This window comes from Branchiostoma belcheri, unplaced genomic scaffold (assembly GCF_001625305.1).
Source record: "Branchiostoma belcheri isolate BF01 breed outbred unplaced genomic scaffold, Haploidv18h27 scaffold1, whole genome shotgun sequence".
Classification (NCBI taxonomy): Eukaryota; Metazoa; Chordata; class Leptocardii; order Amphioxiformes; family Branchiostomatidae; genus Branchiostoma; species Branchiostoma belcheri.
The window spans coordinates 6,480,363-6,498,481 of NW_017802379.1; the positions used below are offsets into that span (position 1 = coordinate 6,480,363).

The 18,119-nt window shown below is 38.7% G+C and overlaps 1 protein-coding gene across 1 annotated transcript in view; it reads left to right on the plus strand.

Annotated features, from left to right (window-relative positions):
• Positions 1–18,119, plus strand: part of LOC109468227 (splicing factor, suppressor of white-apricot homolog) — a 41,244-nt gene that overhangs the window by 17,790 nt on the left and 5,335 nt on the right. The window contains exons 4-8 of the mRNA XM_019766517.1: positions 5,346–5,434; positions 13,138–13,375; positions 13,876–14,113; positions 17,595–17,701; positions 18,036–18,115. Coding sequence (XP_019622076.1) covers positions 5,346–5,434; positions 13,138–13,375; positions 13,876–14,113; positions 17,595–17,701; positions 18,036–18,115 — 752 coding nt within the window. The remainder of the gene's footprint in view (positions 1–5,345; positions 5,435–13,137; positions 13,376–13,875; positions 14,114–17,594; positions 17,702–18,035; positions 18,116–18,119) is intronic.

Sequence of the window (18,119 nt, forward strand, 5' to 3'; positions counted from 1 at the left end):
TGGCTACAGTACAAAGTTGTTTCAAGTTTCATACATTTGTGCCTCTGTAGCAATAGTCGGTAATAAAACATGATCCAATATGGTGTCGTGCCAGAGTTAAATCTGTTGTTAGCACCAGTGATATTTGCTCCCGGGTTAACTGGAGTTCGTTGGTGCCTTTGCCATGGCTACCTAACACTCCAGTTGTGTCACGGTAACACGAGAAGCTCCGTCGTAGTTAGTCATTAGCCATGACATTTACTCCCTTAGCGACAGTCTTAATACCCTAGCGACAGTCTCCATATCCATGGCCATGACTCAAAACATAAGGACGCAGTCACGAAGATAGAAACTGTGTTCTATCTTTGTGGCTATAAAACTGTGCAGCTAACACAAACAGCTGAGCAGTATGAGCTCCACAGCAGTGTCTTCATGTTTCAGACATAAAAATAATAATTATTATGGCCTCATAATAATTATTTTCACTATGTCATATTTGCATGTAGATCTATCTGTCATTCCAAAAGGCTATCCGTTACTTGTATTTGTGAAATGCTGAAGGCCCCAAGCTACTTATAGAATGTGATGTGTTTTCAAAAGAAAAATTTCTTGATCAGAACAACAAAATAGTTTGATCTGCAGTTTCCCAATACCAGTCCTGGTATGTTATACCGATATTCTTATTCAAGCCCATAACTCTTAATGATACAACACTGACCCATTATTACTAGTTCTGTGCATTGTATATTCCCCTTTATCATGTACTGGGTATGTGGCCTCATCTTTGATCCGTTGACTACAAGTCGATTGATAGTGATATATTTACGCACCTTCCATACTGAATATAGTGCAATAGCCAAATTCCTCCTAGGCTTAACCTGGTTGGCATGTAGTGTAGAAAAGATGCACTCTCCAAAAAGTTGCAGCTCTCCATACAAAATATGTAAATTTTAATAATCATACATCTACTAGTATTTGAAGTCTGACAAAGAGAAAGAGATATGTGAAGTCTGTAAATATTAATGTAGTGATGACAGACTGTCTGCACATCTTGAATTATACACTGCTTGAATCAGAAGTTTCAAAACTTAACATATTCATGTTGTGAGAGTGTCGGCACCAAAACATTAGTGCACACGACAGCCAATGAAATTAGTATTCGTGATTAGTATCGCCGGGATAGCCCCTCCTGGTTGACGAAGTACCTGATAGCCCAAAATCATTACATAAGGTACGAGCCCGTCTCTCGGCGATAGCAGCTATTGGGTTTGAATTGATCTGGTCGTTACTGCCCTAGTTTATTGCGGCAAAATTTGTTGGAGGACCTGCATTTGCATGTCGACTGCATGGCTACTCAAAAATGCAGCAAGCCATGCATATACTGTATATTACTTTATATTCGCTGTATTTTTATGTTCACAATTTTCGCGGTCACTTCTGTTTGAATTATCATTTCCGTAGACAAATTATTTGACATTCCTTCTTCTACACCTGCCGCCACTGCAAACATATAGTTCTGTGAACATGTCCTTTTTTTGCTAAATTTTGCTACCGCGAATATAAAGTGATTTACAGTATCAGTATAGCAAAAAATTGTATTGTATGGATGACATCCCTTGTATATGAGGACCCTGTATTAATTGATGTGAGCATGCCAAAAATTTTGGCTTTTTTAATAATTCCAAAATGCCATTTTAAAACAGTGCCTTACATTTCCATATCTGTGTTGCAAGCAAGTTGTAACTTGCAAGGTTTATGATTTTATGAAGACCTCATGATGATAGCTGATTGGCCAAGGTGTTGACTTTCGAACTTGTGGCAGTTTATTTCCTAGTTGCGAGCATTGTCATGGATCACTGACATTCTGTTGAAAAGGGTAACGTTTTCTTTGAGGGACTCGGGCCAAAATCAATGGGTAAAATGAAGTTTATGTGACCTGATGAAGATATAATGTAGATGAAGGTGCCAATCATCCCATACACAACTAGCATTAAGGGAAAATGTGTATTACGTGCAAGATGGCACATTTAGAATGATATACTACACATACGTCGATAGGCTTATGACCATGGCATGCAAATTTTTTGTAACTTGTAAGTGCAAGCAAATCTTCAATTGAATTCTTACTTCACTCTTACTCCAACTATGAAAAATAGACTATCCTGCAACTACTGTTTTTGATGCTCATTTGTTTTCAACAATTAATGGTATCGTCAGTTTGTTTTTTCTGAAAACTGGCAAAAATCGATGCTCAGACAGATGTCATTCAATCATGTCAGCGGGGCCAGATCAACATAAGCTATGTAGGTGAAAGGTAAGGTGTGACTAAATCTACATTGCAGCAGTACTTTATTTTGGCTTACAAACTAAAACTGCTGATACATACTTACCTGGCTACCACTTAAGTTGCACGGCATTGGGATAAGGCAGGTGATTACGTTAAACATTTCATCCCAGTAAACACCACCGGGCAGAGGTGCGATAATTTAGCGCTTTGGCGACCTCCGAAGTCCCCCGGTGGGGGTGATTTACAGACCATGGCATCCCGGTGCCACCGAGGCAATCCTGGAGCACAGGAAAGTCATCTATTATTGAACCACCGTTCCTTACTACGTCTTTATTCCACTCACACTATGGAGCCTGAGCGGTCATAATGAAGAGATCTTACCAGTAGATCTGTTACAGCGAGACGTATTAATGGTTGTATGAATTCGTAAAAAAAGAATTGAGTAAAAAGGCGAAAAATAGAACAAGAATTGAAAAGATAACAATTTTTACATAGTACTAATACTTACTCAAGAAAGTCAAAGGTTTTCTACACATGTATGTTATCAGGAGATTAAAATCTCCTATTTTGCTAACAGTACTTACTGTAACTTCTTGATTTACGTCAAGGAGTCACCAAGTTTTGTCTCAAGACTTTTTCAGAGACAAAATCGATGAACAGCTGCCCCGTAAAATTTTATCTGTGTAGCCATATTTGTCTGTGAGCATGTTGTGCCAAGGTGATATACGGATGTGCCACACTGGATGAATTTTTAATAGTAATCGGTTGGTATAGAAACGTTATAAACATGAGCTATTGTGTCAAAGTCTTGTCCAACAGTGTGCTTACAGCACGTACGACCTTGGCCTTTACCTAGCATAAACGTGTGCCTGTCAGTCATACATGAAATGAAATTAAATGTCAGCGTTCTAGACTTATTTTGGAAGCCACCCCCTCACAAAATTAAATCATGTCTAAGTCATTGTCCTAGACTTACTACCTTCACCAAGAAGGTTATGTTTTTAGAATACTCCACCTCATCAGATGAAAACAAAGTGAAATCTCGTCAGTATTCTTCTTTAGGAAATCTTTTTTTTAATGTTGTATTTTACTTTATAGGCTTTATAGAAACAATTGTGCTTTTGCCTTATACTCGTTAGATATAAGACTAAAATGAAAATAAGAAAAATTTAACCAGAGCAAATTGATAAGCTGGTTTACTTTCAAAAATCTGAAAAAGGATTGACAGAATTTAGCTTTCATTACACATGGTGAAATTTGTACATTTTGTACCAGTAGAATGGCCAAATTGTGCAGATTAGGCCACACCAATTTAATTTGTTGGTCCTCAGATTTTTTCAAAATAAGTATGAAGTGACAGACTTTTTCCTCAACTGTTAGGGCAAAATATGAGCATTTTTTAGTTGATTCAGAACCAGAATCTTTTTTTTTTTTGCAAATCAGAAAAAAATGACAGGCGGATCCGAGAGCCAACAAATTAAATTGCTGTGGCCTAAAAAGAACAACTACTGTACAAGTAGATCTTGACAGTGAAAAAGTGGATATTTCTGAGGCTCCGAGAGCCAATTAAATTGCTGTGATCTAAAAAGAACAACTATTGTACAAGTAGATCTTGACAGAGAAAAAGTGGATATTTTGGAGGCTCCGGCTTCCAGCACAAGTTGAACTTGTTTGAGAAATCGATGATGCTCAGGCCGCAGGTGCGTCCAGCCAGGACGGCAGATTAAGTGAGGCAAGATAGATACGGATTCTGGGACACATCCTGTCGTAAAATTGTTCACTCTAAACTAGTCAATAATCCTTAACCTCTGGTACTTTAACTTCTCAGTGCTAGTGTACCAGTAGGTAGTTGCAATTATGTTACTACTACTAATACTAGTATAAGTAAGGCCTAGGAAAAAAAATTAGTGTTTCCTGTTTCCCAACCAACCCTAGACTTTTATGGGTGGACACCTGCAAGGGACAATATATAAATTTTTGAGCTAATCGACCTTTTCTAGTTCAATGATCTGACACCTGAAACATTGTACAATCGGTTTTCCAACAGTGAAAATGAAATTGTCTTCGTGCAAGTTTAACTTTTTTTGTATAAGTTGTATCACTAGCTAGAGATCACCTTAAAGAAAAAGAAAAAAAAAGATAATCCCTACCTACCGACCGTAATTTTTCTCAGGACTAAAACAAGAAACACAACATTTTGTCCTAGGCTTTACTAGTATAACTTGTAAGATTGTGTAATTAATTCTTTACATTTAAAGTGAATCACACTTAGGAAAGTCAAGTCTTGAGCATATCAAAGTACCAACTACATGTCAAGAGTGTGCATTGGTGTGTGATGGCCAAATACCTATAGTTCCCCACTTGGTCCGTAATGATAGCCTTCAGTGAGCTGGACAGTCTTTGCTGAATGTCAGCCAAACCAATTGAATCAAATATATGGCACTCGTAGAGTCCTAATGGCCAATAGAAGGACTTTTTTTCAGAGTTCGGACTTGGGGCAAGCTCTATAGTATGAGTATGAATCTCTAAGAGAGACTTTGGCACATGTATAGGACATAAAATTGTATTAAGAAAAAATCTGTTGGCAGGGAAAATGAAGATTTAAAACGTCAAATAATTTGTGAAAATGTATGTCCCTTTCTGAGGGTTTACAGAAGTTTTTAAATCGTAAAAGGGAAGGCCAAGCATATAAAATTTATGACTTTTACCTTCGTTCAACAGTCATGCTCCCAATTAACTATAATAACATGGCTTATTAGTGGAAGGAGAATAATTTTCTCACTCAGTATTTGCCTTCAGTTTTGTTCCAGCAATCCACGATTTGCTAGAAAAGCAACCTGCTCACGGTTTCCTTGTAGGTTTGACTTACATGTACATGTATTATTTTTAACTGATACAAACTGACAACTTGTATGTAAAATTTAACACTATACCAGACCAATAAAAAAAAGTGGTGCACTCAAAATACACAGTGTAAGTGGGCATGCCACACCCAAATCGTCAAATTTACGAGGAGTACATGTAGTAATTAGCTGTGAGATTGTTAGCCCTAACGAGTGTTTTTACGGTGTAATTACAGGTCCAGAGGAGAAGCCTGAGGAACAAGACCCAGCGGAAGAGCCGTTCATTGCCCCTCCGGAGTTACAGGTCCCCCCACAAATGGAAATGGTACGTTCTGCTTATGTTTTCCAACATCAAGTGTGTGCAAGAGATTTTCATTGAAATGAAATTCAAATATGAATGAATGAATGAATGAATGAAATCTTATTATCGTGTCTTGTGACTTTTCTTTGTCACCCAGCCCATATGGGCTTATAAGACACCAGAAATCACATAAACATACAATGTAAGTACAAAAGTCACAAATATAAATCAAATCAAAGGTCAACTCAAAAGTGCATAAAGTCAACTCAAAGTACATATATCTCTGTGGGGATGCCAAAGGGAATGATATTTAAAGCAACATTTCCTGGTAGCATAAAGTACTGTATGTGTTAAAAGATTTGTTGACTGCGACTGTACTACCTGTGTGGCCGGTAAAGTGTGAAATGTTATACCTTCAAAGCTGTGTCGGATATTCTGACATTTGTAAATTGCACTCAAGGGCTAACATTCCCTTTTGATGTTAAGCACAAAGGTGCTTTACACAAAGAAGTGTAATCTTGAATCGACCTCTTTTTTTGCGTCGTGTTGTGGTATAATTGCCCGAAACAGTCTCTACACATAACATGTGTAGGAGGTTGTTCTAGTGTAGAAAGTTGCCCTAAGGCCACACCAATTTAATTTGTTGGTTCTCGGATTCGCCTCTTCGTTTTTTTCTGATTTGCAAAAAAAAAGAAAATTGATTCTGGTCCTGAATCAACTGAAAAATGCTCATGTTCTGCCCCCAACAGTTGAGGAAAGTCCTTTTCTTCCTAGTTGTTACAGTTTTTCCATCTATCATTGCAGTGGTTTGATTAAAAGTTCAAAATTCAATGTTTAAATTTTAACCCAGCCTTTTGTGTTGACTTCATGGCTCATATTAGCCTATAATAGGATGCCTTAGACCTGTTTTTATTTTTATTTTTTTTCGCCCTGTCGCTTCATATTTTTTCTGAAAAAATCCGAGAACCAACAAATTAAATTGGTGTGGCCTAAGGTAAAGTGCCATCAACCATCATTCCTCTGAAAATGTGTTAAAAGAAAAGAGTTACATGAGACTATTGTGTTACAATTGTAATTGTGTGAGGCTGTGATCATGATATGGAGGGATTCATCTATGCTATGCCTGGGTACAACTGGATGAATACGTACTAGTATTCCTCCAGTTATGATAATAGACATGCCAATCATCCATTCTGTTCACCTCCATTTAGTAGGAGCACCTTTAATTGGCACCCAGATTTCACCCAAACACAGTCAGTGTAATTTACACTGTAAATTATACACATTTTGACCTGACAGGCTCTTGGTTGTAAATAGTTATGCATACCGGTTCACTGGACTTGGATCCGGACTTGTAAGAATGTTTAGGTTCAAGTCCAAAAAACCTAAAAGTCAAGAACCGAGTCCGGACTTCTTACCATAAAAGACCATTTCACATACCCCTTTTCTTTCCAAACTATTTGTAAAACCTTCCGTAGACTGTAAAATCTTTGCTGCAAAACGAAGAAAACATTGCCATCAGGCATCATCAAGTACTGGCCTCCATGTTATGTGGTCAAAGTTTCACCCAGACAACATTGCAAGGTTGCCAACATGCAATTTTGTATATGCCATGGGTTTAGGTCCGGACTTACAAGTCCGGAACTGAACCTAAACCTCTGGACTTGAATCCGGACCTGAACCTAAAATTGGGTTTAGGTATGCATCACTAGTTGTAAACATCTGAGCCATGTAGAATATCCTGCTACATGTCAACCCTCCAGACTAAATTTTTAGCTTAGGAGCGCATGCGCTCCTAGCCTCAAAAAGTTAGGCGCGCAGGCAAACATTTGGGCGCGCAGACAAAAAATCTGGTCGCGCAAAGTACTTTTTAATTTAGAAGCCAAGAGAATAATGTACCTAAGCAGACAATTAATAATTCTTTCATTATCATAGAAAAAAAATCTAAATTCACCATTTGTACTAAAAGAATTGTGATAAATGAAAGACCAAACAATGATTTTAAAAGTAACTGTCTTTAATGTGTTCAAAGTCACTTCATCTCAGTCATTAGACCAGGCTGACTGATATGTCGGTCTCCTAGGCCTCTGCAGGGTTGGACAAGTTTTCTAAAATCCAACCCTATCGGGCAAGTGCATGGTCATTTTCACTTGCCCAAAATATAAATGACATAGATCTATGCATTTATCATTGCAACAATGAAATCCTTTTATTTTTTGGAAAAAAAAACACTTAACAAAAACAGATAACAATATTAACATTGCTACTCAAACCATTTTGTTAACATTAAACTTAAAGGTACAGGTTTTCCACAACAATGAAGACAATCTTCTTTATTTTTTACAACTTTTCAGGTATTACACTACATGTCTGAAGTAGTTTCATTGACAAAAATAATTCATAAAAAATAAAAGACAATAAAAAAAGCTCATGGAAAAAGGACAGAGTAGAAAACAAGGGGAAGAATCTATTTGGAATTGCCTATAATTATTTAATAATAATGCTACACAAATGTCTAAATACCTTGAGTTGAAACTTTGCTATTAATATTAATTATTTCTTCAACTGTATCAAAACAATCTACAACTTAGTTTCAGTTGACCTTTGAACAAATCAAAAGTCTGCACAACAGCGATCTGCCCAAGTTTTCCTTAGAGGAGTTCTAGTAGAAAATCATATCAGTCACGCATTGCCAAACTTCCCTATCCTGCGCGCTCCTGGGCCATGAGGGAGGATCTCTTTTCAAACACAAACTTTGCCAACAATCAAATATTTGTGGCTGATAAAGATATTTATCTCCTTGGTTTCCCCCCAAATTTAGGCCAGATGGAAACATCGTGTATGACTACCGGTCGCGCTAGGTCCATTGCACTACACTACACTGCACAAGTTTTGAAGGCGAGATCTCGTCACCTGACCCCTCTAATGGTATAAGGATATCAAGTCTCGCGAGAGTCGGGCCGTGAGTGCACACCAAATGAAAACAAGATGGCGACCCGGTTGTGTCGGGCTTGTTTTTTCGCCGGAAAATAGCTGTTTTGCCGCTTTATTTGCCGAGATAATGGTATCTACGGACTTGTAATGGGTTTTCTGACAAATGAACATGATTTTGCCTGGCATTGATATGACATTCTTAGGCCACACCAATTTATTTCCTTGGTTAACGGATTCGCCGCTTCGTTTTTTTGCCAAAATGAAATAAAAATAAAAAACAGAACAAAAATCCATACTCTCGGGTCCCGAATTGGGGCCCCAAAATCCATCCCGAACGTTGTAATTTTTCAAAATTTGGGCATAGTTAACAGCGTTAAAAATACATTGCTTCAATGCAGAAACATTTTTCTGAGTGCAATTTGTTCGGAAAGCTAGGTTGCCTCTTCAAAAGTTCGTCAAAAAAAAATTCTTTTGATATAGAACTCGCCCCCCACCCCCTTTGCACATGTCACCATTCATGGCACAAAACTTCACTGACGACAGTCAAACGTACGGCAGATTTACTAAGTCATCGTGCCTGTAACAACATATCATCTCCCTTTTAGATATATATTATATTTCATTTAGAAACACGTATTGTGTCGGAAACATGTGCTAGTAACGGGCGTTAAAAGTAATGGGCCGAACGTATAAACTCCGCCTGGGCGGCACACGCACACACACCTTCAAAACGATCTTTTTTCCAGGGAATATAGTAAAAAATAACACGACATAACAATGTATTCTGACATCACAAACTGTATTACTCTCAAAAAGTACAAAATCCTACCACAAACATGGGATTTGGCAAAGTAAAAAAGTCCTCCATTCACGTACATGTAAGTCCATTCACTAAAGCAACTTTCTGACGGTCGGAAGAGTCCACTTCGAGTAGGGGGAAACAGTTTCTTTTAATTATAGAAATTACTCTGTGAAAAATACTACATGTGCATGTGGCATTCTAACAAAGTTACATGTTATTCAAAAACCTATAAACAGAAGTACAATTGCAAATAATGCATCAATTATTACATCTAAATTTTTTAATAAAATGGTTCCCCCTACAAATAAAAATCCCCATACATCAAAGACTTTATAGTGAAACCCTAGACCATTGAATTTGTGGCAACTTGAAGAGTGTGTCAATGTGGCTATTTGTTTGAATGATGGCTATGTATAATGTAGCTGTAGCATACCTAAAGTGTATAATGGGAAATATAAAATGTATGGTAGTACCGGTAGTATTTGGGAATTGGGAAAAGATAAAAAAAGAAATAAAATATCTGTAAAAGTAGTTAATTCTTTTGCCAATAACTTTTACACATTCCTGGAAATTTGTCTAAAGCATATATTTAGGATATTGTAAATTTCAAGCTCTAAATAACTTCCATATCAGCTAGACACAATAGAATGCCCAGCCCAGTGGTAAGCTGTGTGCCCTGAACTGTAAGAAAACAATGGGATCTGAACAGAGCACCCTGATTTAAACCACTCTTTGGAACTTTGAAAGATGAATAAAAGTGAAACCAGTTGGATGGGAGTCTTGTCAACTGACAGTTTGTTGTTCATACAGTAAAGATGTAACTTAACTTAATGGATTGCTTACTACATGGCTGTATGGCAGGTGGTCTCAAATTTTTATTTTTATTTTTATTTCGCCCGCCCGCTCCATTTTTTTTCTAGAAAAATCCGTTAACCAAGAAATTAAATTGGTGTGGCCTTACGGGAAAAAATTAGAAATTTTTGCCTCTAACAGCGCTATAGCCAATAATTTAGGCGCACCGCGGATTCTCTGCCGGTCGCGCAGTGCGCGACCAGAGTAACAAGTTTAGTCGCATTTCTTAATTTTTGGTCGCATATGCGACCAAAACGGTCGCAGTCTGGAGGGTTGCATGTACATGCATAAACGTATTACTATAATATGATGTAACTCATGTGTGGCATGAGTAGCATTTGTAGTGTGCTTGTCTGCTTTGGAAAGGGATTCATATGTGACTATTGAAATTAAGGCACATGAATGGTTAACCTCATAACTGTCTCCCTGATGCCTCAGCAACAGATTTGGTGCCCGAAGGCTTAACCTACATGTACACATGTACATGTACCTCACAATGTTGTGTTATTTGCACCAGTGGAGTATTAAAGTGCAGGGCTCAAAATGCTTTTTTCTGCATAGTTGCAGGTAGAAAATTACTTGCACCAGGCAAATTTTACCTTGACACAACTCAGAATTTAGGAAACATGGATGGCATATTAAAAACTGATCAGATTTACCATTAATATATTGCCATTATTTCTTTTATCTTTCTTAGATCATGTAAAAGTTAATGCAGCAATAAAGATCCACAATCATACATCTACATTAGTGTATAAACCTGACAGTACATGGACCTTAATTATACTATAGGTTAGGTGCCAGGTAGACATGAGAAATACCTGCACAGCTCCAATATTACCTGCACTAACCTGCGTAATATGCAGGTTGCATTTCAAGCCCTGAACATGAAAGGTAGATGTTCTGTTATATCATAATGAAACTTGTATATTGAATATTGAAAACTTAGTATGCTACAAGCAAGTCTGATAAATGGCTCGCCATAATCTACTCTGCAGAATACAGATTTCTGTAATCCAGGGCCGAAATTTTTCTTGTCACGTTTTCCCAATTGCTGGGTAGGGAGCCTTGAGTATTGATCATGGCGCGAATAATAAATTTTTTTGGCATGAAAAATTGACAGAAAATGTGGTGTCAACTGTTGTTTAATTAGAATACCCGACCTGATAGGCCCCCGGAATAAATGCATGGCACGTGCAGAAGAACAATTAGGCCCCACCAATTTGATTTGTTGGTTCTCAGATTTGTCAGAAAAAATGTGAAGCGACAGGGCAAAAAAATTTTAAATAAGTATCATATGCTAGCCCCAAAAACTATGATAAGAGATAACTCCATATTATGGAGTCAACATACCACTCTGGTTTATAATTCAAACAATGGATTTTAAACTTCTTGTCAAACCCATGCATATTGATAGATGGAAAAACTGCAACAACTAGGATTAGAAGGAGCTTTCTTCAACTGTTGGAGCCAAAACATTTTGGACTTGATTCTGAAACTGAATCTTTTTTTTCTTTACAAATCAGAAAAAATTAAGCGGGCAAATCTGAGGACCAACAAATGAAATTGGTGTGGCTTGAAGTTGAAACAGTTGTTCAAACTCAAAGTTTGGTTTTACACTAATATGACTGTAATGCTGGAATAGAGACCTAGCCAGCATAAACTTATTAGACAGAGTACTGTATGAACAACATGCTTTGACTATTACAAAATCTGCTAGTAGTAGTAAATCAAAGAATCTGATATAAAGAAGTGAGTATGAAATGTAATACGTTAAAAACAGCAAACCTCACGTAACAGTAAATATAAAAATCAATATGGTGTGTTATGGTTACAAATGGTCTGTGCAACCACAAACACATTAAATCTGAAGATTGCTGACGAAAGTTAAAAATTGTGTCAAATATAGACAGTGACATGCTAATTGTCGGTCGTAACTGCCTGGGAAGAGATAGTTAATTTTATTTGGAGCATCGCTTTGGTTACAAATGGAACGCTACAGGTTCCATTAGCTGTGTGTGTGTGTGCAAGTGTCGACTGCGCACTTTGCCTGTAACACAGCTGAAATAATGGGACTCATAGCCCAGGTATTGATAAAAGTGCAGCACTGGTCATTAAATATGTAGTGTTTATTGATTGGTTTGTTACATCTGCCCCAAATAGCGTCCCCGCACTTCCTGTACGTGCCTGGTTATCATTAATCAATATGACTGCCTGATGGCAGGTAGAGATTGGTGTAAGGGCTGCTGCCAAAATTCGCTGGAAGATACTAGTAGTACGGTAAGCAGCTGAGTTCTAAAGATTGTCAAGTACTTGAGTGATAGGCTCTTTGATTAAAAGTTGCTGATCCTCCTTAACCCCTTAGGAGTGCAAATTTGGTGCCAAGAGGCTGATTTGGTACATGGTAGGGACAAGGTTGAATGTATAATTATAGTACATTCATTCCTATACTAAACTTTTTTCCTACTATGTTTTTAGTATAAAAGTTACACATATTTTAGAACATTTGGGAGTTTTGACAGTTTTAAGCTTAGGCCACACCAATTTGATTTGTTGGTTGTGGATTTTCCCGCTTCATTCTGTTTCTATCTGTTTTTATTTTTATATTTTTTTCGCCTTGTCACTTCATATTTTTTCTGACAAAACCCAGGAACCAACAAATCAAATTGGTGTGGCCATACAATGATTCAAGGGAGAAAGATGAATGATATATAGGCTGTATGGCCAGTATTCAATCACCAGTGTGATTTTCTGGCTAACAAATGGCATCCTTGACCCAATTGCTGCAGCAGACTTAATCATGTGGCTGTGCTAGATCACTTGCTCATTTACAATACTTGCAACTCAGCAACACCAACACCGTTGATAGATGGAAAATCTGTAACAACTCTGAAGAGAAGGGACTTTTATTTTATTCAACTGTTGGGGCCAAAATATGAGCATTTTAGAGTTGATTCAGAGCCTGAAATGTTTTTTTTTTGCGAGTCGGAAAAAAAAGAAGAAAGGGGCAAATCCGAGACCTAAGAAATTAAATTGGTGTGGCCATAACGTCACAAAAAGCCTAATCTTTTGTAAACGTCTGTGGTTAAATATTACATACACTGTAAAGGAGTGTCTGTTTTTCTTTCTTCTACCCCAGCCGGCGACAGTAAAAATGCACCAGATTATCGAGAGAACAGCAACCTTCATCAGCTCTCACGGGACACAGATGGAGATCGTGCTCAAGGCAAAGCAGCATGGGAATTCTCAGTTTGACTTCTTGACTTTTGATCACTACCTGAACCCCTACTATAAGCACATGGTCAAGATGATCAAGGACGGCAAATATACTCCAAAGAAGAGTGAAGAAACCAAAGAAAATAAGGAGCCAAACAGAGGTGAGATTTTGTATATTTATAGAGGGAGGACCAGCAATGCCATGCACTGTAGGCCCTTAGATTTGATGCATGTTTACTTAATAAAGTTATTTTCTTTATATTTTTTACAAAAATTTTTAGCAAGCTTTTGCTCCATGCTTTATTTATATCTGTGACACCAAAAAGCAAACCTTGCAGCAGGGATAAAACTCCCTGAATTGCAGAAAGTTTGCATACACAAATTGCAAATTACACACACACACAATGTACAACTGACGAGATGGGCAATATATACATTGTACATTCCTCATATACCTTGTAATTATACATTATTTTCATAACAAGCCAAGGAGCTTTACCAAGGAGTAAAATCTTGGCCAGATTTGAAAGGTAAAGATTCTACACCTTTACAAAATGTAAGCCTGACTGTCAGAAATCTGATGCTGTAGTTTGTCCATTGTCAATGAAATTCAATCACAATCTTCAAGCAGCTCAGTTAGCCCCTGCTGTTTCACCTCCAGAATCCCCGGTTGTCACTGCCACGACGGAGTCAGGCCCTGCCCAGGACATGACTGACGATAGCGATGAGGAAGATGACTTAGACGGCAGCGGATACCTCCACCCCAGCCTGTTCGCTCCGAAGAGAACGCGACCGTTGCCCAGCACGACGTCGACACTGTCCACCGCGTACAGAGGGGCGGGTCCGCTGTCCACCTCAACAGCTGCTGCTTTACACCTGACGGGACAGTCTCAACACTTGTAAGTTCTAGACTAGGCCTAAGTACTTCACACCTGCTGGGACAGTTTCAACACTTGTAAGTTCTAGACTAGGCCTAAGTACTTCACACCTGACAGGACAGTCTCAACACTTGTAAGTTCTAGAAAAGCCTAGGAAAAAAATGTTGTTTCCCCAACGACCATAGAAAACCTACCGACCCTAGCCTTTTTTGGGTGGACCCCTGCAAGGGACAAAATTAATTTTTCGAGCTGATCAACTTTTTCTAGCTCCATAATCTGACACCTGAGTTATGAAACGTTGTTACTATGATTAGTTTTCCAACATTGACATTGAAAATATAAGTATCCTCATGCAAGTTTTACTTTGTTAAACTGCCTGTACTGTATGGATCACTAGAGATCGTCAAAGTTTAATAAAAAGATAGAAGAAAGAGAAAATAAAGATAATACCTACCTACTGACCCTAATTGTTTTCAGGACTGAAACAGGAAACACAACATTTTTTTCCCTAGACCTAAATGAATTTGAAGAGCAGGGCATATATAGATTGAAGCATGAGCTCTTGTCAGAAAGTCCTGAGGTTAGTGACCCTGCCTCTGAACCAAGAGGTCATGAGTTCGAATCCTTCTCCCCACTGTTACATTCATGCTCTGGAAAGGTTCGCATTCACTTGCCAGGTCAGGACGTTAAGCCATGGTCCAGTGTTCATTGTACTTGTTGAAAAGAGTTAAGGGACTGTCTCTGATACAATGAACCTGTATATGCCGTATATCATAATTCTGCCTTCTCTGTTAATACCATTGGGAGAATTAGCTCTTTCGTGAGCTAAATTAGTTGAACTTTGACATCACTTCAAGTTTTATGCTGAAATCAGTTTTCAGTACTTCTGAAATTCCCAACATCGAATGAGAGAAACAAGTGTGTATTGCTGTACTGTGTTTAAAATAGCTCAAAGATTTACTATCAGGAATGGAAAGTGCTTCCCAAAGCATATTTGACAGATTAGTCGCCGTGGTTCATAGAAAACGGCAGGCAGTTCGCCGTAAATCACTGCTGCAAAAAGCATTTGGTGCTGTCAGCAAAAATAGACTGGCAGGCATCACTGGGAGAGGTGTACAATGTATGCTTCCTGGGTCCTGGTAGTTGTTTATGATGTATATTAGGGAGAATGGAATGGGGTCAATGACAAATAGTGACACAATACAAACAACTGCTGTGTTATCGCGGGGCATTAACCTAATTTAACAAAGAGCCAAGGTTGGAGGCCAAATCAACAATAGAAAAGCTATCTTGGATTAGTTGGAAAACCTCTTTGCTAATGGTCAAACCACATTGTACTGTTTGATTGAAACTTATCCAAAGTAGGTTCTATACTTTTTTGAGACTTTGAGACTTTCTGATGTTTGGAAAATATATTGGGATTTTTAACTGTTTTGATGTGAAACTTTATGAGTTTCGTTTTTTTCCCTTTGAGCAAAATTATAGATATGTGGAAGATACTTGTTTAGTCAGCTTGTTTTGACATCTATCTGTACATGATAATGATTAATGATATTTGTGACCTGATTCCCATAGAGCCACGTTTCTGTAATTCTTTTGGCGTAAGAGTAACTTGTAGCATTCCCCAAAATTTTGCATGAAAGCATTCCATGGTGCTACCCACGAACAAATAACCCAATACTGTCAGACTGGATTACGGAAAGAGACTTCAATCGCAAAGGCAATGTCATAGATTCAAGCAAAAGTTTATCTAACCTTCTACATGCTGTGAGAGCATCCTGTATCTACTAAAAGTAGAATCTTAGGGACTGTACGATATTTACCGGGGAGGGGGGGCCGGTCGTCCGGGGGTAGCGTAAAAATTTTTTTCCTAGGCCCTCCCCCCAGGTCAAAAAAAATTTCCTAGGCCCTTCCCCCGCCTCAAAAAATTTTTCCTAGGCCCTCCCCCGGCGTGAATCATAGAGAGTGAAATTTCGTATGGGGAGGACGAGATTTTGATTGAAAATTTTCCCCGCATGAAGCGCCGAAGGCGCGAGCCATCGCGCCGCAGGCGCCACTAGAGCCCGAGTAGGCCCGGCTTTTGGGCGGAGGGGGGGGCATGTCCCCCCCGGAAAAATTTTGAATTTCAACCCATGTTTTGCATGTTGAGGAGCAAAATTGGCAGCACAAATTTCGCTGGTACATCGAGCTATTTAAGTCAGTAGCGTGTTACGGTCAGTCGAAATAAAATCTAGCCTACCTTTCGTCCACGAACTTCTTCCGCATCAATTTTATTACAAACAGGGAAACAATATTGCCAAGTTTACGTGTTGTTTTCAATTAACTTTGGAGAGACATAGATATAAATGTTAAAATAGTTCTTGGTTTAAAAAAAAATGCCAAATTAATCCGTCGACATCCGACATCCACGCCAAGAAGTTTGAGCGAGTTGCGAGGCGGGACCAGCGGGTCACCTTTGCCGACGCATGCACACCACTGGGAAGGGTGCGTTGAACGGCGAAAATTAATTTTCAAAATCTTCCGACAAGCCTTCCCTACATTTTTGATCGGTATCGTTTCGATAGCCGCGATTGACACGACTTTAATCCATGTAAATTGGTTGTGTAGTCCAGTTTCGCCGATTCTGGCGAAAATGCAAGATTTTGAAGAGGACTGTGGGAGATTTGGGCGAATACATTTATAAGAATAGGGATGGATATTATTGGAACGTAAAATTCTGCCGATTCCAATGACCGGCAAATCGCTACGATATGTATGGGACAGACGTTAATCATGTTTTGAAAGTGTATAAAAACGTTGTAGAGTTAAAGGGATCTTGGAAAAAATTTTTACCTAGGCCCTCCCCCAAATTAGAATATTTTTTCCTAGGCCCTCCCCCCGGCTCAAATTTTTTTTCCTAGGCCCTCCCCCCTCAGACGACCGGCCCTCCCCCCCCCCGGTAAATATCGTACAGTCCCTTACATGTACATCAGCATTATGTAATATTTCAGTGCCAACATTGGAAACAATATTGATGGAAAAAAACTGTACGCGATATTCCATTGACTGCCAATTACAAAACAGTTATGTTATCATTCCACATTTCTGAGTTTTCTAGGTTTAAAACATGCTCGTACCATGTAGTATTTTTGCACTTTCACTCCCAGAGTGACGGTAGCTACATGTCTGTAAAGGAATACGTTTGATTCAACATTCCTGATTTTGCGGTACTTTGATGTTCGTAGTTTTCACGGTCACTTCTATACCGCTACTATTACCATTGACAAATAGAAGTACACATTGTAATTTGCTGACTTTGCTCCGCCACTGGAACATATAGATCCGTGAACACCTCCATTTTCTCAGACCGTGAAGACTAAGTGAATTGACCATAGTAATCTGTAAAGAAATGACCAGAAAATGGACATTTTGTGGTTGTCCATGAATGTTGCTTTAAAGACAGTTGGATTTGTACTGTACAATGTATGATGTGATGATGACTGTGTCTCTTGTTGTTTCCCAGGCCTCCAGCTACTACCTCGCACAGTTCAGCAGAAGCTCCAGCCTACCAAGGACCAATGGGCCTAATGGTACCACCTCCCCCTCCCCCTGGAGTCATGTCTGTGGAAGGTGCGTTACAGCTTTCATACAAAGCAACCAAGTATCATGCATCATCATTAATGTATGGTGGCAATTGAAGAAATTAGTGGGTTCTTCAATGGAAACTTATGATGATACTCATTGACCAGTTCCTACACTACAAGCAAAAAAACAAACAAACAGTGGATATTGTCACTGTCACACAGTTTTTTGCATCGTTGAAAGCTTAAAAGAGTCCACATCTATATTGAATATGTGAATACACCTTATGTGTTCAGCTTTATGGCAAAGGTTAAGCCCAAGAAAGTGATTTGTATATTGCTTAAAATTTTGTGTTCATTTGTTTTTCTCTGCTTATTTCCAGGTATTCCTCCACCACCCCCTCCCCCTCCCCCCTTCCTGGCTTTCCACCCCGATGCGAGCTATGCACCACCCCCTCCCCCCGGAG